At 44.5% G+C, this 26,787-nt stretch overlaps 2 protein-coding genes across 2 annotated transcripts in view; one reads left to right on the top strand and one right to left on the bottom strand.

Annotated features, from left to right (window-relative positions):
* Positions 1 to 6,066: 6,066 nt before the first annotated feature.
* Positions 6,067 to 14,314, bottom strand: MPC2 (mitochondrial pyruvate carrier 2). The gene is made up of 5 exons (XM_086630235.1): positions 14,197 to 14,314; positions 10,011 to 10,051; positions 8,098 to 8,182; positions 6,938 to 7,049; positions 6,067 to 6,315 (listed from the first exon to the last, which is right to left on the bottom strand). The coding sequence occupies exons 1-5, from the start codon at positions 14,300 to 14,302 to the stop codon at positions 6,258 to 6,260; spliced, it is 402 nt and encodes a 133-aa protein (XP_086486361.1). The 5' UTR covers positions 14,303 to 14,314; the 3' UTR covers positions 6,067 to 6,257.
* An 821-nt stretch (positions 14,315 to 15,135) lies between these two features.
* DCAF6 (DDB1 and CUL4 associated factor 6) overlaps positions 15,136 to 26,787 on the top strand; it is a 99,701-nt gene continuing 88,049 nt past the window's right edge. The window contains exon 1 of the mRNA XM_086630119.1: positions 15,136 to 15,229. Coding sequence (XP_086486245.1) covers positions 15,136 to 15,229 — 94 coding nt within the window. The remainder of the gene's footprint in view (positions 15,230 to 26,787) is intronic.

Raw genomic sequence — 26,787 nt, 5'->3', positions numbered from 1 at the left:
CTGTCAAATCCGTGTCTTTCCAGTTTAGAGACAAGGCTATAGTAGAAGGATTCTTGTTTTGTACATCCTAATGTGGTGTTGGCTTTTTTGTAGCAGCAAATAATTTTCAGTTTGGTCTACCATAACCCCTTTGTGATGGTTTGTTGTGGCGGAGGAGGTTCTCTCTGATTCTTACCCATTTCCTAGTTCAGTCTGTTGCACACAATCAGTCACAGAATGGTTGAAGTTGGAAAGGAGTGCTGGGAGTCCAGCCTCCTCCTCCCCACCCCTCTCAAGCAGGGTCAGCTAGAGCAGGTTGCCCAGCACTATGCCCAGTTGGGTTTTGAGTACCTCCACAGATGGAAACTCTACAACATCTCTGGGCAACCTGAGTGCTTTCTTGTGTTGAGGTGGAATTGCCTTTTTTTACATTTCTGTCTGTTGCCTCTTGTCCTGCCAGTCAGCACTACTGAGAAAAGTAGCGCTCTTCATTCCCTCCCATTGAGTATTTTTACATATTGATAAGATCCCCAACAAGCCTTCTTTTCTTCAGGCTGAACAGTTCCAGCTCTCTCAGCCTTTCCTCATATGAAAGGTGCCCCAGTTCCTTCATCATTTTTGTGGCCCTGCACTGGACTTGGTCCACTAAGTCCATATCTCTCTTGTACTGGAGAGCCCAGAACTGGACCCAGTACTCCAGGCGTGGCCTCACCAGTGCTGAATAAAAGGAAAGCACCCCTCCCCTGACCTGCTGGCAATACTTTGCCTAATGCAGTCCAGGATACCATTTGCCTTCTTTGCCCGGCCCGTGATCAACCCGGTCTCCACCAGAACCCCCACAGGGCCTTTCCTCCAAAGCTGATTTCCAGCCAGGTGGCCCTCAGCATGTACTGGTGCATGAGGTTGTTCCTCCTTAGGTGCAGGACTTTGCACTTCATCTTGAACTTTGTGGATTTCCTCTTAGCCCAGTTCTCCAGCCTGTCCAGGTCTCTCCGAATTGCAGCTCAACTGTCTGGTGTGCCAGCATCTATTGCTGGTTTTGTGTTGTCTGCAAATTGTCTCTACTGAAAGTGAGATGGCTTTTTCTCTACGGCTTTTTCAGACCTTGTCTTCAGTTTGTCGGTTGAAAACTTGGTCTGAATTCTCATCCTGTCTTCCAGTGAGCTCACAACACTCTTAGCTTGGTATTTGCAAACTTCAGCCTACACTCCACTGTAACATCAAGTAAATGAAAAATAGTTTTAGGCCTATGGCAGACCCTTTCAGAACCACATTAGATAATCCTTTAATTATGACAGTGCAACACTATATTCTTTCACCAGGATCAGACTTCACTGGTTTCCTGACAACATCTGCCTTTGTTAGAAGCCTCATTAAGATCAGAATGAATCCTGCTGCTGCTGCTTTCATTACCTGCCAGGCTATTACTTCTCAGCATTTGTTTAAGACTTGGTACGAAACAAACTCTTTTCATAGAATCACAGAATCACAGAATGTTAGGGATTGGAAGGGACCTCAAAGGATCATCTAGTCCAATCCCCCTGCCAGAGCAGGACCACCTAGATCAGATCACACAAGAACATGTCCAGGCGGGTTTTGAACATCTCCAGAGAAGGAGACTCCACAACCTCTCTGGGTAGCCTGTTCCAGTGTTCTGTTACCCTTACTGGGAAGAAGTTCTTCCTCATGTTTAAGCGGAACCTCCTATGTTCCAGCTTATATCCATTTCCCCTTGTCCTGTCATTGGATGCCAGTGAGAAGAACCTGGCTGCATCCTCATGGCAGTCACTCTTTACATATTTATAAACATTAATGAGGTCCCCCCTCAGTCTTCTCCAAGCTAAAGAGACCCAGCTCCCTCAGCCTTTCCTCATAAGGGAGATGCTCCACTCCCTTAATCATCTTTGTGGCCCTGCGCTGGACTCTCAAGCAGTTCCTTTTCCTTCTTCAACTGAGGGGCCCAGAACTGGACACAATATTGCAGATGCGGCCTCACCAGGGCAGAGTAGAGTGGGAGGAGAACCTCTCTCGACCTACTAACCACACCCCTTGTAATACACTCCAGGACATGGTTGATGGAGAAACTTAATTTTGATCTGCCCGTGTTCGTCCCTGTGCATCACCGTCTTTCTCCGCAGACATTTTAGAGTAAGAGGGAGAAATGTGATGAATGTAGCCATCAAAAACTTGCTGCTATGAGAAGGTAGGACTGTCCTTGGCTCTGAAGTCTGCTGCTAATGTTTGTTTCTTTTCCTGCTGCATCATACTGGAGAATCTGAGCACAGTCCTGATCTGGTGCTAACTTTAAGAAACACGCTCATCTGGTGCTAACTTAAGGACAAGTGCTGATCTGGTGCTGACTTTAGGTGATACTGCTGATCTGGGTGGTGCTAATCTTAGGAAACACACTGATCTGCTTGGTGCTGACTAACTTTAGGAAACATCTCTTTCCATGGATTTTGCTTAGCTACAGGTATGTTTGTATTGCCTATAATGAGAAGGCTTATTGCAAGGCTGCTTGGATTCTCCTTGTGAAGGCAGATTGAACTTGGAGGTATTTGTAAAAAATGCTGAAAATCTTTTGAGAAAGAAACAAAAGTCCCTTCCTTTAGGAATAGCAGAAACCAGTCTGAATCCCTCTCCAGCACGAAAGCTGTTGAATGTCTTCTTTTTTTTTTTTTTTTTTTTTTTTTAATGGAAACATGAACAATGTAGCTATTAAATAACTTATTCCGGCTGAAGTCAAAAGAACTTGAGGCAATGTGAGATGACTCTAGTGAACTTTCTGTCCCTCAGGTTATCTTAGCTTGTTTAATCATGATAACCTGTGCTGATGAAAGGGACCGATGCTAGGTTAGCTGACTTAATGAAGTCTCAGGAGACAGAGGACTTCTACTTCCTTGATGGGTAGCAAGCAGAGATTAAAGTCAGACAAGGTCATCATATCCCAATGTTATGGTGACCAGAAGTTTAACTCTGTTTGCTCTCCTGCTATTCTCTTAATTCTCTGATGCTGTTCTTTGCAGGTGGAAAGGAACAGCTCGGACTTTGAGGAACACTAAGTGTCTTGTTCTTGTCCTGTTGTAGTACTGCTGCTAACTCTTTTTAGGACCATCTATTTTAGAAAGAAGTGCTGTGTGGCAGGCTTGCTGCAGCACAGCTGAGGGGTAGGCAGCCTCTCTCGAGGCAGTAGCAGATGACTAAAACTGTTATGTGGGTCATCACTCTTGGACAGTGGAGCTTAGAAAGGTCTGTGTGATGTAAAAGACTTCCAATGAATTCTCTTATTCATTATGCAAACAAAACCAGGATCAATCTGAAAGCCATTTCTCAGCTGAAGGGGAAAAAAAAAAAGTCTTTTCTAGGTAGAAGTGACCCACTGTAGGAGTGCAGTTTTGGATCACCAGCCAGGGCTCTGGCAGCTGAGCCAGTTGGTACCCCCTAGAGCCAGGGATATGAATGGCATCATTCATCTTTCTGGTTTTAACAGAACTGCCAAGTGGAAAAGTTTCAGCTTTTTACTAGCAGTGAATATATTCTTCTTTATTTTTGATTACCGGAAATGAATTTTGAGAAGAGGATTACAAATAATGATAAAGTATCGATCTAAGTAAATTGGTAGCCGTACTCAGTACATCCAATCTGTATTGCCCCTTTTGACTTCAGCAGTTGTTCTGTGAGGGAGATGTTCGGCATGGTCATGAAATGGCATTAAGAGCCATCACAAGGTGGTAAATACCTCCCTGTAACTAATTGAATGATGTTTCATGTATAACTGGAGACCCGTAGGGGTTTGTTTTCTCTCAAAGCTTTAGTGATATTTCAATTTGTGACAGGAAGAACTGAAATTAGGTTTTTAACTTCCTTAAACCTGCAAGAACTGTTTAGGTAACCATCTGTCTTGTAACTGCAGTAAATGTTTATATGCAACTTAAAAGCTGCATTGCCTTAGAGTGGATGCATTGAGGTCAAGTGTGGGCTGTTTGATTTATAGCCAAAACACCTTCACTCTGTATTGAAATCTTGTTGTGGAATTTTACATTATTAATGTATCTACCTAGGACCTCAAATGTAAAACGTTCCTATTGTATAATAGGTGATGGAAATAATTTCTCTTTAAAACCATCAAAGCTGAGAAGGTGGGTAAGACTTCTGGGCTGTGGCCACACCCCTGCAGTGCTAGTGTTTAGGTAACATTTTTATATGGGACACTACAAAATCAGATACTATGTTCAGCAATTATACTCTTCTTGAGGCTTCTCTTTCCCTTCTCTTCACTACCCTGAAGTTAATAAGCCTTTTCATTTAAAGGTATTTTTGCACTCTAAAATGTTGAAGTTCAATGCCTTTGGAGATCAGTGTGCTGTGCAATCTCTTCTGTCTCCCTGCAATGCCAGCTGTTTTTATGTGGTAAGTGTAATTGGAAACATAGACTGGATACTTTTCTTTTGTAAACCTCTGTCTTGGAGGTATGCAAGAGAACAAACACCTGTAAGACAGGTGTATAATCTGTGTGAGGGAGCTAGATATGCATTGCATGGCCCGATGACATGAAGAGCCAGTGTACCAACAGTTAGTGCTTTTGCTTTTACAGACTCATCTGGAAACAGTTATCCTGGATATTTTTTCTTGAATGGACTTTCATGTTTTCTATTGTAATCTTGTGAATATTTTAATACACTTGTGGTTTTTTTTTTTCCCACTACTGGTTTGCTGGATGAGTCTTTTCTGGTTAGTGACTGGGAAGGGAGGAGGCCTGAAATACACCACCTCTCTTTCTGGGAATATTCTTCAGTCACTGCAGTCTCTGTCAGCTCAGCGAACAACACAGCTGGAGAGTTCACCGTTTGAATTCATACCCTGTATTACCACTTAAGCTAGAACGAAGAAATACAAGTGAAACTGTAGCAGAGTACACATGGGAGAGAAGTAGCTTCATGGCAGGATAGTGTCTGAAAAAGGGGAACTGACCAACTATCAGATGCATGTCTTGTAAGAATGGAAAATGTTTTCCTTAAACTATCCTGCACAAATACTTTGTACAGGATAATATAATGTTATACATAGGGTGAGAAAGGAGTGGGCATCACAACAAGGTGCTGTAGCTCTTGTAACTACAGAACAATTTCCTTTCCTCTCCGCTATTGCCATGCTGGAGTGATAACTCAGATGGGATTGGGGGAAAGTAGCAGCAGAGAGAGACTTAATAATAGGGCTTTGCAAAACTCCAGTATTTCAAGGCCTTCATTTTCCTGAAAGCTGAACCCTGAAGAAGCTACTCTGTCTCAGTTACCTTTTTCTCCTGGATATTAATTCCTGAGCTCTGGTACTGACTCCTAGCTTTGGTGGAAGAGGTCTCAGAGAACCTGCCAGGGAAGCGCATTGATGCCATGCTCTGAGCACAATTGCCTGGTACTTCTCAGAAACCAATGAGCTTTTGCAGTGTAATGTAAAGCCTTTGCTCGGAAGCTGTTTCACAGTGGCACATTTTTCCTCTTTACAGGAGAGTAAGTAGGGAGAAATGTTGATTTTCAGGGAAAGCTTCAGTGTTTATTCACAAACATGCCACTGATGGAAGCAGACCACTGCCACCAAAGCTTTGGAGAACTGACATGTTTCCCGAGTGCACACCTTCACAGGAAATCTGTATGTACTTAAGGAGCGGGTGGAAAGTGAGTAATAGAAGTTTTGGCTGGTCATTTTTCACATTCCCAAGAACCAGGTACTTAAATGCACCCATCTTCTGCCTCTAGTTGTAAAGGATGAAGATGGTAGTGCCTGGGAAACAAACGAAGACATACACAGCTGAAGCTGAAAAGAATATCCTTACACTACCAGGGAAGAGCATCAGGGAATGAAACGCAGATGCTACTGTTGTTGGTTATTGAGAGTATCACAAAACCCCACCCAGGTCTGATGGTGAGCCAAAAGGAAGGTTACTTCAGTCGGAGACTGTGGCTGACCGTAACCAGGACCGTGTCACTCCCTGCACTGTTCAGCAGAGTCAGGTAAGGTGCAGCCCAGCAACTCATTCAAGGCACGATCCACAATCAGTTTCTTTTAAGGAGACTACGTAAGACATACAACTTCACTTCAATTTAAAACGTTGCACTTTATTTAAATGTATGAAGACACTTTGTTATTTGCACTTAGAAAACACTTGCTCTCTAGACATTTAAATTTCCTCTTTCATTTTCTCAGAGGAAAAAAAAATTAAAATTAGTGAAGCTGGGTCTCATGGGGAAGGATTTGTGCGTTGCTGGATTTGATCTGTTGGGTTAAGCATCTGCTTGCTGCAGCTGCGCTTGTTGTTTTGCTTTTAGCTCCTGATTATACCTATAGGGGGAAAAAAAAAAAGCACAGACTAAGAATAGAACGCCAGTTACAGTAACGGTGTCTTCCTAACAATCTGTTCAGTGGAGGAGGTTTAAAATCACAATGGACTTGAGGGTGGAAACTAAGGATAGGATAGTTTAGTTGCTGTTTGCCTCATTCCTGGCCAGTACTGAGGCCAGAGAACTCCAAATTTTCCCTCAAGAAATAGTTAAAATAAACAAAATGCTGCTCTGCTTAAGAACCCTTTGATCTAGCCGGAACTGACACAATTCAACACTGAAAGCTGACAGAAGTGCAAAGCTTATGAGGAAGAGAAAGTCTGGGCTGTTTGTCAGTCAGATCTACAGCTTTTAAAGAATGCCTTAGACCCAGAAACTACAGCTTACATAGAACATGCCTTAAAATGTGCTCTAGCTATACTGAAAATATTTAAAGCTTCATTCCCACTCAACTGGAAAACTAACAATGTAGCAAAAAAGTTCTGCAACATTTAGTTAATTGTCCATGTCCTTTTGCCTGTTGCACTGGCATTAAGGCTGGTAGAATTTATAAACTCCTGGTTAAGATGAGGTGGTGTGAATGCTTAGTCATAGTATGTGGAGTAGCCCTTCTTAATACCTACCTCCATATTCGGAAGAGTTGAGAGCCACCAGCACAGCCAACAAAGAAGTTCACCGCAAACAAACTCCAGTTTTTAGGAATAATAACTAGAGAGTACCTTGACCAAATAAGGCCTGTTGAATGAAAAGAAAAATTTAAAGATGTTAAGTCTTTAAAGTGAAATATTCAGACATTCCCCTCAGTTTGGGCACAGAAGCATTGGCCAGTTTAAGTAAACAAATTTTACAACTTCATGTTAGACAACTGCTTTTCTTACAATGAGGTCTTTCTCAGGTAGAAGCACATCAAGCGGCAGTGGGACAGCTATGGATATGTATGGCATTTTTCCAAAGTAACTAGACAATAAGATCAATCATAGTCTTGGTATCAAACAAAGATCGTCTGTACTCTACGCCAGTCTAAACCTTAATTCTCCAGCATAGTTTTAGGGTAGTGGCATGCTGCTGCACCAGTTTAGAGGTAACAGAATCTACCAGTCAAGAACAGTTTACATATAACGCAAAACGTACAGCACTGTGTCAGATATCAAAATAAAGTCCAGAGAGGGAAGAAGGTGGCAGCTGTAATTCTGATTTTCAGCTTTAGCCGTCAGAAGCCCCACCCCTGACAAGATCTGGTAGAACACCCTGAGTACGGAATACAGTTTCTACCAGTGTGAATATTCACAGCAGACAGCAGTGCAGCAATCCGTGTATCACTGATTCCAAGTTCTTTTAACACATGGAAATTCTTTCCAGTTACGTTAGCATAATTACCCTGCCATTGTTTAATCCCCTGAAGTCTGTTCTAAAAAAGTCACTATATCCTGGACTAATTTCAAAATTACTTGACCTGAAGCAAAAGAGGTCACTTAGTGGAATGAGTGGTATCATTGTAACTTAAGGGATGAAACTCTTATCCTAACTCATAACATCTTGCTCTGGACAATTCCAAATTAAGACACATGTAGAAAACTGTTATACAATCACAGAATTCTTACAGATTTAATAACAGGTATAGGTCTGTCCTAGAATTATGACGGAACAGCAACAGTGAGAGCTAGCATACTGTAGTTAGGCCTTTTCTACAGAAGTGGATTAGTTCCGATGGAGGATTCAGAAAGAGGTGTAGACAGTTTCAGAGAGGGTGCTGTGTAAAAGCATGGAGGAACTTTAGCTTTACCTGTGGCCATTAGTACTGCAGACTGTGCTGTGCTGAGCTTCTCTGCTGGTCTGGTCATGTCAGCCATTCCAGCACATACCAAACCCTGTAAAGAGAAATTCAGTGAGCACCAGTCCAGTACCAGGACCTCCTGCAACAGATCAAACACTTTACAAGGGGAACTTCCTTCATAGGTCAGTGCTTATTCTACATGCATTATTCAGGAGATGCAATGCATTATATGAACAGAGTAATTAGACACTCTGAGGCATCATCCACTTCTAGTCCCTTATGGTAGGAATAAGAACAGTTATGGGGCATGCAACTGGCTTGCAAGAAAATCCCAGGCAGTGGCAATTTTGTATTAGTTTAAGAACAAGGTTAATTTAAGCACAGCTGCTTAAGAAAGCAGCTGAAAAACAAATTGGTTTTCATGCAACAAGTAGAAGCTTATCTAAATGAGGCCCTTCTTCCTAAAGCTCAGGCTAAGATATTGCCGGTAAAGATGTAGGTGTGACACCATATAGTCTTCACTCAACTCCATCTGAGGAGGTAAAAGTAATTCTTGAATATAATTTCAGTAAAAGTAGAAAACTTCCAGGTGAAGTGAGGAATAGCTTGGCGGATCTGCTTGAGAACGTTACTAGCAAACACCCTGCGTGATTTGTTTCGTTGCCGTACTGCCCTCTGCTGGGAATACAGTTTCATGTTCTGTTACAGGAGTTCACAAAAAACTCCACAACAAACCCTACAAATATAAAAGTCCTATATTTGTGGACATCCTATATGGATTGGACCCAAACCTAATTCATTTGGCTCCAATCAAGAAACCAGTTCTTGAGGGCAGAGACTTCCACGTGCTGCCTCTCTTGTGGGATTGATGTCGCTGCCGTGGTGCCACGGAGGTACGGATTTTCAGCACAGCTGAGTAACTGCAGGAAATGCGCCTTTGCCATGTAGGGGAAAAGCAAAGCCATGGTAATTTCTCAATGAAGAACTTCACTGTGAGCTTAGAGCTGCGTGTTCACAAAAGGTAAACCACCTGTGTATTAGCTCTCTTGATGAGCAGCAGTTGACACCAGCCTGCGCAGAAGACGTATCTGTACGCCCAGGCTCGAGCACATTGCCTGGGAGAGCCTCTGGAAGGCTAACCGTGGTTAGACTGACAAAGAAACCACGCTACAGCTTACAGCGTAACACGTTGCCTGCGGCCTACAAAAAGCTGAGGTTCACAATGGCAAACTTGGGAACCAGGTGGCAATAGGCAGAACAGGTTATATCCTTGCTTGTCATTGAACAAGGAGATCAGACCGCTTTATGAGTTTAGAGCTCATTTATTGTATCTGTACCAATACAACAACTCGGAGGAGTACACTGAATTATGAGGCAGCACGTACATCACCTGTGCAGAAACAGCCGAGGAGTGTAACCAAGTGGGAAGCAGAACTGCACAGGAAGCCAAAACAGTATCGCCTTTTTTCTTTTTAGGCAGTGGCTGCTCTTGTTTTCTCAAAATTACCTTGCACTCTGACACGCTCTAACCCGCCTTCAAACTCTAAGGCTTAGGAATTGGCTTCCTTAAGATAGTCTTCGAATTCCTAAATCTCAGAAGAAATACATGCTTTAAGAGTCTTGAATTATATGCTAGCTCATGCCTGGCACCTCGAGCACCAGTTAGTGTTCCACTAGAGAAGGCTTTTGTGAAACTTTCAGCAATGAGTACAATTTTTCCACAAAGCGTTTTTTGCCCTGCGTGTTGTGCTATATGTTATTAAGGCTAATTTTGCTCCTCCCTGTATACTAAAAATTAGAGCCTCAGTATTAAATCTTTCTGTAGGCTCAGATATCTGCCAGGAAACTATTGCTTGCTCAATGGGCTGCTGCAGATTGCCCTCTGATTGACATCCAGACACCAGCTGGCATCTTACACTTACCCATTTCATAATAGGTGCCCAGAAAAACACTGTTTTGGGACCTGAGGGAAGAGGAAAGAGAAAAGAAGTTAAATTATTCAGTGAGATATGGCTGGTTTAATACCCACAGTAAATTTTGGTTTTGTTCTGGGTTTTTTTAAAATAATGAATTGTGTATATTAACACAGCTTCTACCACTGTACAAGCTCTAATACCTAATATTTATAGTTCATCAACTCAGTGCCTCAACCTTCAGTTGTGTAATCAGCCCACCCTTTTCTGCAACAGATGAGTAGGATTTTGTATTTCCATTTCTAAGCAAACGAGGACACTAGAGCAGGCAAAAGGCATTTATAATGAAAAGAGTTAGGATAAGGCTGAGGAATAGTGAAGACAGTTTCAGAAGACAGATCTGAAGCTACTCTTCCGCTGGGCTAACAGAATTAGTATTTGAAATCTTTGTGAACTGAACCTTGTAAACTAAAGTCCCAAAATACTTTATTACTGGTACTATAACAAGTCAGTCTCTCCTTCCCTTCCCAAAGCACAGCCCACCTCTTCATGCTACAGAAGACACGCTGCACAGCAGCATTAGATAGTTAAAGTGCGAGTACAAATCGCAAACATAACTAGTAGTAAATGTCACAAGGACGGCATCCTCATTCACCTCTAATCTGCACTTCTGAATAACCATGTCTTCGAGCAGCAAAACTGCTTCCCACCCAATCAACCCCTCACCCCCATAAATCCACCAATAGGCAAAGGAGGATTATGGGGGAAGAGGAGAAAATCTGCAGAAAGAAAGGAGAAAAGTCAATGTAGAGGGATCTGGGGGGAAACCATCTCTCTTACAAATACACGTATCTTACAGCAGTGCTAATACAGCAACTGGTTGGTTAAAACAAAGTGCTGTAACACCACACCTACAACGTGCAGACTACTGATCATGCCAGAAATCATTAATCTAGGACCACTGCTGGAAGTCTTAAAAGAGAGACCACAATCTGAAGTATCAACCCAGCACACTGGGAGACAGTCAGGACACTGGTTCCAATTTCATCAAAACACATCAAGTTCTAGGTCTCGCTAGGCCACTGCTCAGCACTCTGATAACATGCAAGATGAAGCCAAGTTTTCACTGTAATATGTTACATATTATGAGTAAATGATAAACACGAGGAGTTTGGTTGCTTCCTTTATATGTGAGCTAATTTTTCACTAACAATTCAGCATTAAAAAAGCCTTGCAGTAACTATTTATACTGTGTTTTAAGCACCCTCAAGTTTAAAACTATAACTTGGGAAAAATTAACCATCAGGTTTCTACAGTAAGCACCTGTGAAGCAACTCATAATTTGGGGGATAAGATTAATTAATACAAGTATCACTTGCTCCATCACCTGAAAGCCAACTAAGCCCTATAAAAGGACAAAGCAACTGCAGCACAGAAAGCAACAAAAACTGGCTTGGCAGCTTTGCTTAAAGCCCGCTTAGACCCATGCTGCTTGTCATAGTGACCAAGTTTCAAACTGCAGTTAATAACTATCAGAACATTACTTTTTTTCTTTGATAACTTAACGTTTCTACCTACACAGGATTTAATTTTTTTTTAGGGTGCCTGGGGTTGTGCAGCCACTAAAATTGTCTAATATTGTTGAATAAATACAGCTCAATATTCATCCTTTAAAGATATAAACTGTCAGGCTGCAAATATAGCTTGTTGTAAATCAGCCTTACAGAGATCCCACAGAAGTAGCTTTAATTACTATAATCTCTTTTCTTCTAAAACATAAATTCAGATTCGGAGTATTATGGAATGTGGGGTGAGTATAAATTATTAAATTGGTATTCCCTAAACAGCTAGTAAAGTTTTTTTGTTAATAATAGGTAACTGGATAATTTAAAACTGCTGGCTATAAAAGTAAGAAACAACTGAAGAGAAGTAAGGCACCAAGCCAAGCTTATTATAAGGGAAGACTGTCAAACGCCTTAGGCAGAACACCTCTCCTGGAGGCATTCCAGAAGCACCCAGCCAGGGTGAGCTCTTCCCAGATCCTGACACCTGAAATTTTTCAGGGGCGACTTTGACAGCAGCACATCAGAGCAGAAGCATACCAGAGGCTAATCTGGATGTCCATGTATGTGTACCGTTTACAGAATTTATGACTTCTATTAAATGTAAGAAGCCTTTGTGCTGGAGAGTTTAGTTTAATCAGGCAAAGTGAACCAAGGAGGCCAAAGGAGAAGGAGCACAAGCTCAGCCCACGCTTTACCGTGGCTGCCAAGAGCGATGTTCCCCACTCTGTGGCAGCCTGGAAGGTTGGCGTGCTGTAGCCCAGGCCCTTCGCTGTCCTCCAGCAGCCTCGCTCTGTGCAACGCCAGCCAAAGAAACAGCTTTTCAGACCAACCATCAGTTGTTTTACTGGAAGCTTTTCCTTGTGCCAGAAAAGAAGTAAGTGTTGTTCTTCATTTCTCACAAGCAATTTATAATTTCATGATAATGACACTTACATTCCTAAATTAGACAAAAAATTTAGATATGACCAGAGATCAATTGTGAGCTTTTCATTTTTAACCTACTCGTTTTGCAGTCAGAGTGACGTCTATTGCATAACTTTCTCATAGACCCACCTTTACGACATTCAAGGCTGAAACAGAAGGCAGAGGTTCAGTTTCGATACCTGCTTGCTCTGTGACTTTTCTCACTTATGCCATCGGTATCTATAAATGTTTTTGGGCGTTTTTACTAATTTCAACAATACAGTGGTGAACAGAAGTGGCCCACAGGCAGTTCCGTGAAGTGAAAAGCAGTGCAAGAGAACCTCCGAAGCCTTTTTCAACCAGTACTACAGTTCTGATGATGAACATAGATGTTCCAGTGCTCGCGATGCCTTGTGTTCAATAAAAACAATTGAAAGCTGCCACATTTCACACAGGACTTATGTGGCACTCAGAGACTTGGCACCTTCACAATGGAAGTGCTGAACGTATTGACTCTTTATATACAAAAATTACATTCATGTTAAATACATGTATTGGTCTAGTGAATTCAGTACAAATCAGACATTCTGATAACTGCAGTTTTCACTCTCTGATTGTGATTTCTTTATAGAAAGAAGTTTCATTTCAAGAAAGGACCATTATAGGAGGATGGAGCAACTGACTGAAACCTAGAGTCCATTTTCACAGTGCATATTCCAGGTAGGTGAAGAGTCAAGGATACATATCACACTGAAACAAAACAGTGGGAACAGCAGCCTATGGAATTTTAGGATTTTATCGAGCACTCCTTTTAACCACCCTCTGCAATTTGTTTACATGACAAACATCACCTAAATGACACTGAAACAGATCATTTTACAAGAGGTTTCTCTCTAGTGACACAAAAAAACATGTTTGCTCAAGGTAAGGTAAGTTTTAGGTCAGGTAAGGGTAGCTCATTTCAGGGAAACTCAAGCCCTTCCTTTCCAACAGGAGTGCTTCAGCGCTTTATGGATGCATAAAGGGCACGAGTTGTCTTCGATAGGAGTGCTGGATTTGGAAGGAAAAAAAAAAAGCGAACAGGAGCTTAACTTAAACCAGAGTACACTTCAACATCAGAAATCCTCGCAGCGCTCCCTCCTATTTTTTCAGCGCATCCATTTGAAAGAAGTGACTGCTGAAGCCTTCAGGCCCCTTTGGAAGTCATCACATCCCCTAAATCAGTATCAGGTAGCGAAGTCGTTCCCCGGGTTCAAGACGCGGAGTAACGTGAAAGTGACCCCCAAGTACACTCGTACATCGCAGGAGACGGAAATAACAATTAGGATCGCGTCTGCCTTTTTTTTTTTTTTTCCTTTCCAAATAAAAGAAGTTTTCCTTTAACGAGCAGAAGCCCACTCTTCGGCACTCTTCCCCTTGTCGGACCCACAGTAACTGAGGGGCGACCCTGCGGCCCCGCTTTCGCCTCCCCAGCCGCAGGAGGACCCCCACGGCCCCGGCACATCCCGCTGCCCACCGCTCTGGCACAACCCCCCCCACCCCGGCCCGCCGCGCCAGGCAGCCCCCGGCGGGACCCGCTGCACCCCGCCTCTTTCCCCGCGGGCCCAACTGGAAGCCAAAGTGACCCTCCCGGCCCCTCGCGAGGAGACAGCGCAGCCCGGCAGCCGTCAGGCCGCCGCCGGCGGCGGCGGAGGACGAGGAGGAGGAGGAGGAGGACGCCCAGTTACCTGCTGGGTGGTTGTAAAAGGGCCGGAACCGCGGCGGCAGCTTGAGCTCGATGCGGTCGAGCAGGCGGTGGTAGGAGGCGCGGAGCCCTGCGACGGCGGCCGCCATGTCGGGACGGCGAAGGGGCGCGGAGGCCGGTCGGCGGGCAAGCGGGTACCGGCGGCTCCGTCACTGCGCGACCCGCCGTCCTTCCACCGCGCCCGGCAAGCCCCGCCTACCTGTCACCCTCGTGCCGGGGGGCGGAGCCCCGCTCCCTGCGCGCTGATTGGCGGCCTGTGCAAGTGGCGGGGCGGGGCGAAGGGGTTCGCGCAGCGCTATTGGTTAGGGAGGCCTGCCCCCGCCTCGTGAGGAGAGCTGGCGCCGGCGCGCTCGGAGGCGGTTATCAGGGGCGTCTTGGGGAAGGGCACGGGCGCCCGGCTCAGACATGGCCGCTGGCGCTGCTTCACTCTCCCACTCAAGATGGCCGGCGCGGGAAACCCTGAGTCGGGGTTATACGCCCGATGCCAAGATGGCCACACTGTGGCTTCGCCGCTCGGCTCCGCCAGCCGGTTCGGCCGGCGAAGCCGAGCGCGTTGGCGTCATCCGTTCCTTCCACGACGCCCCTTCGGGGCGGGGCGGGGCGGGGTCCCCCGGGGCGCCGTTGCCAAGCTCGCGCGAGACGCCTGTAATCTCGGAGCGCGGCGCCCCATCCCTCGCGGCGGGGGCGGGGCACCGCGGGGGCGGGGCGCCATGCACGGAGGCGGGGCGCGGAGCCGCCGCCGGCTCTGCCGCCGCCGCCGCTGCCGCCGCACGCTCCCGGTCGGTGCCTCGGCGGGAGGCGGGCGTGAGAGCGCCGTGCGCGCGGGCTGGCCGGTTTCCATGGTGATCGCGGAGGGGAGCCCGGTTCCAGCGGAGCGCCCGACACCACTCCCTTCCCGCCGGCGCCTCTTCCTCGCGGGGCCATGTCCCGCGGGCACTGCCCCCACCTGCTGTGGGACGTGCGGAAGCGGAGCCTGGGGCTGGAGGAGCCCGGCCTGCTGCGGAGGCACTACCTGGGTAAGGGCGCGGGGGGCGGGCGAGGCGGGCGGCGGTGACCGTTCCCAGCGACCCCCACGGTGAGGAGGGGGCCGGGCGCCCCCCTTTCCCCCGCCCCGGCGCTGCCGCCTGGTTCCGCTTCCCATCCCGGGCGGGCTGTCCCGCGGCAGCGGCGGCTGCTGGCGCCAAAGTTTCCTGTTGCCCGGCGTGGGGCGCCCCCCCCCCCCCCCCCCGCCCTCCTCCAGCCCTCCGCGCCCTCAGGGGTCCGGGGCTCGGCGGGGTCCTCGGCTCCCTCCGTGCGCTGCCTCCGCTGCCCGGTGTCCCTCGCCCGCCCCTCTCCCTCCCTGAAGGAACTGTTGCACGAGGGAGATCCAGCGGGGAAGTTGGGCGGCGGGCCGGCGCCCGGGCGGTGGCGGATCGCGGCGGCTCAAAATAGACCGGGCGCCGTGGTTTATGCCCGGGGCTCAACAGGCTCCGGATTTACCGGCTCTGAGCCTTTAAAGATTGCTAACAAAACACGTAAATGCCGGGATAATGGCGTAATGGTTCTCGGGGCTTTTAGGTGTTTCCTGGGGTTTGGAAGCCGAGTGCTGGGCTGAGCCGCTGGAACGTGTTCGGTGCCGGCTGATCGGCGGTGTCGTTGTGTTCACAACCGCTCTGCAGCGATCGCGGGGGGGGGCGGGATGTCTCTGAATACGCTTCAGCTCCTCGCTGCCGTCTCTTTCAGGCGCGAAGCTGGTTGTTTTCACTTTCGAAGTGCCACGAGTTAAAAATAGTGGTGCTTCCAGTTTGCGAGGCTTCAGGGAGATTTCTTCAGTGTGAAAGAACTATTGATGTTCTTTGCGATGGCGCAGGTTGCATGCAGTCTGCACCTCTCCCTTCTCAAAAATATAATAAAAAATTATTTATTCGCGTTTTTGGGAGGTGTGGCAGTCTCTTGCGTATGTCATACTGACACTGATTGGGGGTGGGTGGCTCTCCAGGGAAGATGGCTTATTGGTCGCAAACGCATTCCTTTGTGCTTGTGTGGCAAAATAATTCCTGCTTTTGAGTCGAAACGTGGAGCACTTTAGAGGGAACTTCTTCACAGCATTGTAAAAAGCGTGTCTTTTGGTACCTCCTAAGCGTTTCTGACTGTGGTTGGTGTTGGTTTTCGTTTGGTTTCCTGGTGGAATTTAAGGTGGCAGATCACGTTACGGAGTAGTTTTCTGTCTGTGGTCCCTGAGCGCTCAGTAATCCACAAATGGTAACTGAGAAAAGCAGGGCTGTTCCGGGTAGGTTTCCACCGATTATAGGGAAGGGTATATGTGTGTATAGCACCTGTGTGCACATAAATCCTTCGGTAAAAACTTCTGAGATCCTAAAATTAAAAGAGGTTGAATGGTCTAACTGCTTTTGACTTTTGTTATGTCTTGACAGCAGTGCTTGGCCAAGTCTTAGCTGAGGATTGTTCTAACTTTTAGTGAGCAAACATGGATATCTGTCTGACTGGATACTTAAAGCTTTCTTTTTTTTTTTTTTTTTTTTGCCTGCTCCGATTGGAGCAGAAAAGCTCAATGTTAAAATTCTGACTGTAGTGTGTAGATTTTGAAGAAGCACTGTAAGACCTTTTTTTTTTAACTTTTACATGATTACGTCTCTGACAGTTGAAATATTAAGATTTGATCAGTAGAAATCACCCACATTTCTTAAAATCTTTTCTGGATACTGCTCCAATAAAACATGCATAACTTTAGTTAAAAACAAAATCCCTCTGGTGCCTGGTTTAAGGTCTCATATTTACTGTTTTTCGTTTAACCTGAGCATGTTCGGTAGCTTTCTAGCCTTGAGAAAATAGGACTTGGGACTGGCTTCCCACTGAACTGATGGCAGGATCTGCATTGGTGGTGGTAAGAGTTGCTCAGTCCTTCCTGAGCTCTGCCTTTAACAACAGGCTGTAAGCTGCTGTGAGCAATTTGAATCACGTTCTGGAGTTGGTAGGTGGTGTGCTTGTGTTGTAGAGCCATGGCGCTTGCATTCAAAATGGCGTTTATGGCCTTAATAGACCCACTAGTTTTGCTGCTAGTCAGATGTGTTTGCTGTGTGCAGATCTACCAGAAAACAGGCCTGTTGTGCCTTTTTACGTGTGGTTTAGTGTATATATGGGTGTTCTCTGTTTCAGACATCAGCAGTTCGGTGTGTAGGAGTTTCGTTGTTTGGACACAGATTGAGATCGCGGTGAAGTCAGATGGGTGACATTGTTGGTCACTGCTGATCTAGTCTGAATGGGAAGTAAGGTTTCTTCCTATTTATCTGTTTTTATACTTGTTTCAGCAGCCTGACAGACAGAACAAACGCAAGTCAAGCATTTCATTTTAACTTAGCATTGGGAGACTCGAGGCATTGCCCATGTGCTTTTTCTCCTTTTTTTTTTTTTCTTTTGGAGTTTTTATTTGAGTGGGGTTTTTGGCATGAATTTGTCTGAACAGTTATGGATACCAGTTCAAAATAAAATAGGTTATATGTCTCTTCATTGTCTGCTGCTCTTTTTCAACCAGCAAATCCAAGGAGGAACCTCATAGCAAGTCCATAACTAACAGTACAGTTCACAATGTGCTGGAAGGAAGATGTGTGTGTATGAATGATACCTGCGTAGCGAACCACTCATTTGGATAGTGTTGTTATGCTACAGTGTAAAATATGGGGAATATTGAAGGTGACTGAGTATTGAAGGAAGACATCTGAGAACTAACTACTGTTTCCTATTTACTCTGTTACAGTTTCATGTGAACTGGCAATCAAGTGGCAATCTATTTATAGCCCCTTTCAGCTTTCGAAAACAGCTGCTCCAGGAAGGATTCGTGCATCATACTGTACTTTCCCATGCAGATAGCTCACTCCTGGAATTTATGTCCTTGCAAAACTCTGTCTGATTTTGCAAGATCTCTAAATAATTGTGTATTGGGTTTACTTGGCAAGGTTTTGGTAGCAGGAAGGCTACAGGGATAGCTTCTCTGAGAAGCTGCTAGAAGCTTCCTCCATGTCTGACAGAGTCAATGCTAGCCGGCTCCTAGACGGACCTGCTGCTGGCCAAGGCTGAGCCCGTCACCGATGGTTGCAGTGCCTCCAGGATAACATATTTAAGAAGGGGGAAAAAACCCCTGGGCAATAGTAATCGTAGCTGGAGAGAGGTGTGAGAATATGTGAGAGAAACAACTCTGCAGACACTAAGGTCAGTGAAGAAAAAGAGACAGGAGATGCTTCAGGCACCAGAGCAGAGATTCCTCTGCAGCCCCTGATGAAGACCATGGTGAGACAGGCTGTCCCCCTGCAGCCCATGGAGGTTAATGGTGGAGCAGATATCCACCTGCAGCCCGCGGAAGACTCCACACCAGAGCAAGTGGATGGGCCTGGAGGAGGCTGTGACCTCATGGGGAGCCCGTGCTGGAGTAAGCTCCTGGTAGGACCTGTGATCTTGTGGAGAGGGGAGCCCACGCTGGAGCAGGTTTGCTGGCAGGACTTATGACCCTGTGGAGGACCCACACTAGAGCAGTTCATGAAGAACTGCAGCCTGTGGGAAGGACTTATGTTGGAGAAGTTTGTGGAGAACTGTCTCCTCTGGGAGGGTCCCCATGCTGGAGCAGAGGAATAATGTGAGGTGTCCTCTCCCTGAGGAGGAAGGAGTGGCAGAGGTAATGTGATGAACTGATTGCAACCCCCATTCCTCATCTCCCTGCTCCGCTGAGTGGGGAAGATGTAGAGAAATCATCAGTAAAGTTGAGCCTGGGAAGAAGGAAGGGGTGGGGAAAGGTGCATGTAAGATTTGGTTTTGTTTCTCATTACCCTGCTCTGATTTGATTGGTAATAAATTACATTCATTTTTCCCCAAATTGAGTCTGTTTTGCCCGTGGTGGTAATTGCTGAGTGATCTCCCTGTCCTTACTTATCTCGACCCACAAGCCTTTTGTTATATTTTTTCTATCCTGTCTGGCCGAGGAGGAGAGTGATAGGGCTGCTTTGTGGGCACCTGGCGTCCAGCCAGGGTCAACCCACCACAAATTGCTCTGAAACCTAGTCAGTTCTAGATAGGGTTCCAGAGAAAAGTCTCTGTGGAGATGGGGTAATATGTACATACCTGGGACGTGTCTTCCAGATGTTATCATTTGGTAAGAATTCTTGGTGTGATGATAAGGTGGAAAATGTGGGTCTTATCAGTGTATCTGTTAGCTACATTTTCTTCAGCATTTGTAGGCTAATTAATCTCAATTTCAGGCAGTGCTTGTATCTGAAGTCTCCAGAGAAAGCCAACTCTCAAGGACGCTGTCAGTAATGCTCTTTTCTTTGATTCAGTTTGGGCATTGTCTTAGCCTAATGCTAGCGGAAGGAATGCTGCTGCTGGATCATGGATGGAAACTGAGTTTCACACTACTTTCAGTTGTTAAAAGCATCATAGTGCTTTTACACAGAAAAATATTTGTAGTAGGCTGTATTATCCAATTTAAATTCTGCTTTGAAACTGACGAATGTAATTATTCAGTCATGATACTTTCCCAAGAATCTCTAAATCTTTGTTTCAGTTTTGTATCATTGTGGCAATATTCCAGTGACTAATGAACAGACCAGTTTGGACAGCAGGTAAAGTGTTTGACACCATCACAATAAAGGCATCTATGTGGATGAAGTTTAGTATATAACAATTTGACAAGAGAAATAGTAGCATGGGTTTCTTGCAAGAAAGAAGTGAGTCCATAATTTCTCTGAAGCGTTTGATGTGATGGGTTTATTTGCTTCTCTGTGAAGGGTCATGCTGCTGAGGATAGCTCTGTTTTAGCCAGGAGGAAGACTAAGTATTTGGTTGTTTGTTAACTGGCATAGCAGGTTATCCAGAGAAAAATCTATGAGTCTAAAGTAGTTTGCAGAAGGGAACTGATGCTGTTTTCTAGCTCAGAGTGATTGTCAGAAGTTGTGCTTGATAGAATGGAAGCAAGTATCAAAATAAGTCAATTCTCCCTAATCTCATTATCCTTGTTCACATACTATTTTAGAACATCTTTCCTTGTGATATGAAACTTTTAAGCTTGCCAGATTTCTTGGAGATAGTGTTGTGATACTGTCTCCTGAGCTTCCCCTGCTCTCTCTTTAAAGACTGTTTCGTATCTTAGAGCAATTTTTTGTGAGGGTGTGAGCTTTTTAATACTATATTTTTCTCATCCTGTTTTTGAAGATTTGGTGGAGATTTGAAATGTATAAATTAACTGTAAGAAAACCGGTAGTTAGGTTCATTGTGGTCAAATTTTGTAAAGTTTCAACAGCTATTGCTAAAAAGAGTACTGTAAATATACTTTTATGTAGGTAGGAAATGGGAGAACTTACCAAACTAATCAGGTATCAGTAGCTCCCTCTCTTTACCAAGATGAACGGTAGTAAAACCGAAACTAATTACAGTTTCAAAATAAGTTAATTTCCCTGTTCATACAGATGAACAACAGGATAGGCAAGAATAGCTGTTGTATGTATGGACAACCGATTAGTTTTGATGTTGACTGTTGATATTGATGTTGTTTTTTTGATGTTGACTGTTGATATTGTTTGATATTGAATGTTACATTCATCACTTTATTAGTTTGTAAAGCTATTAGTGGCTCATTGAATGTAGATAGAATTGGGTGTCGCTGTTGAACATTTAGTTCTCCCTGAAATACATTGCCCAGGGTGTGAGAGTGAAATTAATTCCTTAAAATATTGAAAACTTTCATTCTCTGTTTCTTTTCCTGGGACAAACGAACAAAACCCAGCAGAGATGGAAACTTGAATGTCAGGGAAAACAACTAGAAAGAGATGTGTTCTTTTCCCCAGTTTTTGCTCCAGCTGTATTTCAACACGTGGTGTCTTAGTCTTTGAAAATAACAGTGTAAGAAGGGTCAGACGGCTTTATAATTACCAGCTTTGTAGCTGGTGCTCTTGCAGACTTGGAGATAGTCACAGAGTATTTAATCAGCCTTTCTTCTTTAGTTTTTTGCATAATACTTTTGATGTTTAGTTATTTTCAGGTGTACTGTTACATTTCATGTCCTAAACCTCTGGCATTAATTTTCTTTTCCAGCATGAATTAAAACCACTCATCTGTCACAGCTAAAATGCAGAACTGGTAGAGGTGTTTTATGTTGGTTTTCCTTCTACAAGTCTATCAAATTAACTGCTGCTTGAAAAAGGACCATTATACATTTACCTGGTTGATTGATTATGAGGACACAAATGACTGACTGCTGGTTTAATGTAAACAGTGTAGATTCCTGATGTGCATCTTCCACTGCACTTTGGTGTGCGCCCAGAAAACCAGTTCTGTAGTGATATGTTCTGGCACACACTAAATACTTTGTGAAGCTAGACTAACTGAAGATTTTAGGAAGATACAGTTGAATGCCCTGACTTTTTTTTTCTATTAGTGATATTTTTCGGAATAACAGAAATAGGCAGAGTCAGAACTGAAGTCTACAGTGTAATAAATGAATTAGAGAAAAAAAAAATCTTTGAAACAAAACCAAACATCTTTAATGTGCTCAATCTAATATATGTCAGGCAGGAAATTTGGTAAAGTCATTGGATTTTCAGTGATTGTACAGAAAAGATTAAGATATATTAAAAGCATTACTGAAAAAGAAATGTTACTTTTTAATTGTAAAAAACACAAGAGAGTATGTTTGGGTTTTTTTTCCTGTTAATAAAAGCTAGACTTAGCGACTATAGTCCTTAAAAAAATTACAGATGGGCAATTGAAAGAGCAATGTGTCATCGAGACCTGTTGATAACAAATTGAATTTGGAGGAGTTTAATGAAAAGACTATGTCAAAAATGAATTCTCTGATACCGTCTAATTGAAATCAGTACCAAGGATTAAAGAGACGTAATGTGAATTTATAAAATAGCTTTCTAAAAAAATGTTAGGGGTGATTGTAGCACATGAAACTTAATGATATTTTTTCTAGTTCCAAGTAAATCAACTGAGATAACAGACACCCATTTTAAATGTTTTACTGTAAATAATTTGTAGAAAGTAGCACACTATTGGTAAAGGAAAATAAAAACATAGTACGACAGAATCACCTGGACAAGGCAACAAATGAAGAAAAGCTGGCTAGTTATAATTTGGTATGTACCAGAAAACCAGAGAGAGATATGAGCTGGGAGGCAGGATTAAGGTTGGATGAGTATTTCTGGTGTCTGAGTGCTGAATACTTAATTTTAGTTTCAGTCTAATCAGCCTTCTGTTATCTTTGGGATTATTTTACTGTAGACTGAGCTGTGGAAGTGGAAGCGCAGGAGCCAGTTGGATGTGCAAGTGGTACAGCCATGTAGCACTACGCTATGTAAATTTCGTGGCTTGTTTTGCTATTATCTCAGGAATCTTTGCTTGTAGTTAACAATATCAGTGACCTTTTCGCAGTTACATCTTCCCTATGTGTTTTGTGGTTTAATTGTTATGGTTTGTGTTACTGCTTCTGTCCTCTCGATGTTGTCCCGTTAGAATCATTTAGGTTGGAAAAGAACTTTAAGATCATCAAGTCCAACCACTAACCTAGCACTGCCAAGTCCACCACTGGACCACGTCCCTAAGCACCACATCTACACGTCTTTCAAATACCTCCAGGAATGGTGGCTCAACCACTTCCCTGGGCAGCCTGTTCCAATGCTTGACAACCCTTTTGGGGAAGAAATTTTTCCTCATATTCAATCTAAATCTCCCCTGGCACGACTTGAGACTGTTTCCTCTTGTCTGATCACTTGTTACTTGGGAGAAGAGACAGACACCCACCTCGCTACAACCTCCTTTCAGGTAGTTGTAGAGAGCAATAACGTCTCCTCCCCTCAGCCTCCTTTTCTCCAGGCTAAACAATCCCAGTTCCCTCAGCTGTTCCTCAAAGACTTGTGCTCTAGACCCTTCACTGGCTTCCTTGCTCTTCTTTGGACACGCTCCAGCACCTCAATGTCTTTCTTGTAGTGAGGGGCCCAAAACTGAACACAGTATTGGAGGTGCAGCCTCACCAATGCCGAGTACAGGGGGATGATCACTTCCCTGGTCCTGCTGGACACACTGTTTCTGATACCAGCCAGGATGCTATTGGCCTTCTTGGCCACCTGGGCACACTGCCGGCTCATACTGATAAAGATATGAAACAAAACTGGCCTCAGTACTGAGCCCTGGGGAACACCACTTGTGACCTGCTGCCAGCTGGATTTAACTCCATTCACCACAAGTCTTTGGGCCTGATCGTCTACCCAGTTTTTTACCCAGCAAAGAGTGTTCCTATCTAAGCCATGAGCAACCAGTTTCTCCAGAATGCTGTGGGAAACAGTGTCAAAGGCTTTGCTATGGTCTAGGTAAACATCCACAAGCCTTTCCCTCATCCTCTAAGCAGGTCACCTTGCCATAGAAGCAGATCAGGTTAGTCAAGCAGGACCTGCCTTTCATAAACCCCTGCTGATTGGGCCTGATCACCTGGCTGTCCCGTATGTGCCGTGTGATGGCACTCAAGATGATCTGCACCATAACCTTCCTGGGCACCAAAGTCAGACCACCAGGCCTGTAGTTCCCAAATTCTCCTTCTGGTCAAGTGGGACATCCCTGGTTAGCCAGGACTGCTGATAAATGATGGAAAGTGTCTTGGTGAGCACTGCCACCAGCTCCCTCAGTACCCTTGGGTGGATCTCGTTTGGCCCCATAGGCTTATGTGTGCCTAAGTGGTGTAGCAGCTTGCTAACCATTTCCCCTTGGATTATGGGAACTTCGTTCTTCTCCCTGTCTTCCAGCTCAGGGGGCTGTGTACCTAAAGAACAACTGGTCTCACTGTTAAAGACTGAGGCAAAGAAGGCTTTAAGTACCTCAGCCTTTTCCTCATCCTTTGTCACTACGCTACCTCCCTGCATCCAATAAAGGATGGAGATTCTCCTTAGCACTCCTTTTGTTGCTAATGTATCTATAGAAACATTTTTTTATTATCTTTTACAGCAGTAGCCAGATTAAGTTCTAGTTGGGCTTTGGCCCTTCTGATTTTCTCTGTGCATAACCTCATGACATCTTTGTAGTCCTCCTGAGTTGCCTGCCCCTTCTTCCAGAGGTCATAAACTCTCCTTTGTTCCCTGATTTCCAGCCAAAGCACTGTTCAGCCAGGCTGATCATCTTCCCCGCCAGCTTGTCTTTTGGCACATGGGGACAGTCTGCTCCTGTGCCTTTAAGATTTCCTTCTTGAAGAATGTCCAGCCTTCCTGGACTCCTTTGCCCTTCAGGGCTGCCTCCCAAGGAAGTCTGTCAACCAGGCTCCTTAACAGGCCAAAATCTGCCCTCTGGAACTCCAAGGTGGCAGTTCTGCTGACCCCCTTCCTTTCTTCTCCAAGAACTGAAAACTCTTATCATTTGGTGATCACTGTGCCTGGGACAGCCTCCAACCATCACATCACCACAAGTCCTTCTCTGTTTGCAAACAACAGGTCCAGCAGAGTGCCTTCCCTAGTTGGCTCCCCCCCTTGGCTGTGTCAGGAAGTTACCTTCCACTCACTCCAGGAGCCTCCTAGACTCTCTCCTCTCTGCTGTGTTTTATTTCCAGCAGACATCTGATAAGTTGCAGTCCCCCACAAGAACAAGGGCTAGCGACTCTGAGAGTTCTCCCAGCTGCTTATGGAATATTTCGTCTGACTCTTCATCCTAGTTAGGTGGCCTATAACAGACTCACACCATGATATCTGCCTTGTTGACCTTCCCCCTGATTTTTGCCCACAAACTCTCAACCTTATCATTACCATCATTAAGCTCTAGGCAATCAAAACACTCCCTAACATATCAGGCTACCCTACTTCCTCTGCTTCCTTGTCTATCCCTTCTGAAGAGCTGGTAGGCATCCATTGCAGCACTCCAGTTGCGGGAGTCATCCCACCATGTTTCCGTGATGGCAACTGTATCATAGCTTTCCTGCTGCACAATGGCTTCCAGCTCCTCCTGTTTGTTGCCCACACTGCATGCATTTGTGTAGATGCGCTTCAGTTGCACCTTTTTGAGAGAAGAAACCCTAATTCCTATGTGACCATTCTCAGATGCTTCTGTGGTTTCTAACACATCAACAACCCTCGTGTCTGCTGCTGCTGCATGGATCTTCATCCCCTGCCTCCACTGAGACGGCAGACTGAACGACCTCGCTGGTACACTGTCCCTCAAACATTGCCGTGCTGCCCCTAGGCTTATTTCTAGTGAGCCTGGTTTTATCCTTTTCCTCCTTCAAATCTAGTTTAAGCTTTTTCAAAGAGCCCTGCTAACTCCTGTGCAAAGATGCTTTTCCCCCTTTGAGAAAGGTGTACCCCATCTGTCACCAGCAGGCCTGGTGTCATGTAGACCAACCTCATGATCAAAAACCCCAAAATTCTGCTGGTGACACCAGGCTCGGAGATAGGTATTGATCTACCTACCTACAGTGCTTGTGCCCCTGATCCCTTAACCAGTTGTCTCAAGGCCCTGAAATTTCTCTCGATTGACCATCTTGTTCCCACTCAGCGATAAAGTGTTGACAATCACTTTGGTATATATTTAAAAAAAACCACAAACATATGCAGGATCTGGAATTACTTAGTGCCTTCTGTCACTCTGTCCTGAAATAAGAGAATAATTTCCAATGTTAGTTTTCAGGATGTTGGGGATTGATAGGAGTACAACTTCTGTTTTTATGTACTAACATCAATTTGTGAAAAACTGTAGACCCTTACAGACCCCATCATTATGTTCTTTGGTACGCCTACTTTGGTGAAGCTTGTTTTTTGGGTTTTGTTTTTTCTTTTTTTATGGTACTGTCTAGATCAGATGTTGTTATCAATGAACCTGCTTACTGAGTTTTGATGTTTTAATTTTCCAAGTCACCAACTTTTTGCTGCCGTTGTGTCTTGACATACAGCATAGAAATATTAATGGAAGAGAGATTTCTGGCATTGCATACAAATACATGCAGCCTAAGTGGAGCCAGAAGGAAATGATCAAAAATTGGTACAACTGTTTCAGAGTGTTGAGTTTCTGTCCTTCAGAAATTCAAGAGGCTTTTTAAGTTGTCTGCAGTTTTGTCAGTTTTGCTTGACATGGGCTGCATTATGCAGATGTACTTGTACTTTTTGTTTTTAAGGGATTAACCTTATGTGTAATGTCTGTGCACTGAACATTAACCATGTGTGTTAATGGTTGCCAAGAAGCATGAGTGTATGTAAGTGTGTTGCAGTCCCAAGACCTTGCATGTACAATGATGTTATTTGAATTATACTCAGTCTTAGGATGCAAATGTATTTGCTTTATGTTCTTTGGAGTCCTGATCTTCTCATGCAAACAGCTGGATACTGTAAAGATTTGTGTGCACTTTAAATATCTTTTCATTTTTGATAGCAATATTTCATTAAATTTACATTGTGTGCTTTTAAAGACAATCTTCGTACAAAGAACGTATTTGCTTTGAAAATAACTGCCTGTGTCTTGATATTGAGTGTTTCAGACAGCTTCGTAGTTAAGTTGCACCTTGATCTTGTAATAATGAGCTTTGGATACATGAAAGCTGTCTCTTGCTGCAAAAACAAGT

This window comes from Tauraco erythrolophus, chromosome 1 (assembly GCF_009769465.1).
Source record: "Tauraco erythrolophus isolate bTauEry1 chromosome 1, bTauEry1.pri, whole genome shotgun sequence".
In the NCBI taxonomy this organism is placed as follows: domain Eukaryota; kingdom Metazoa; phylum Chordata; class Aves; order Musophagiformes; family Musophagidae; genus Tauraco; species Tauraco erythrolophus.
Note: the sequence above shows the minus strand (reverse complement) of the source record. Positions and strands in the feature narration are given on the sequence as shown.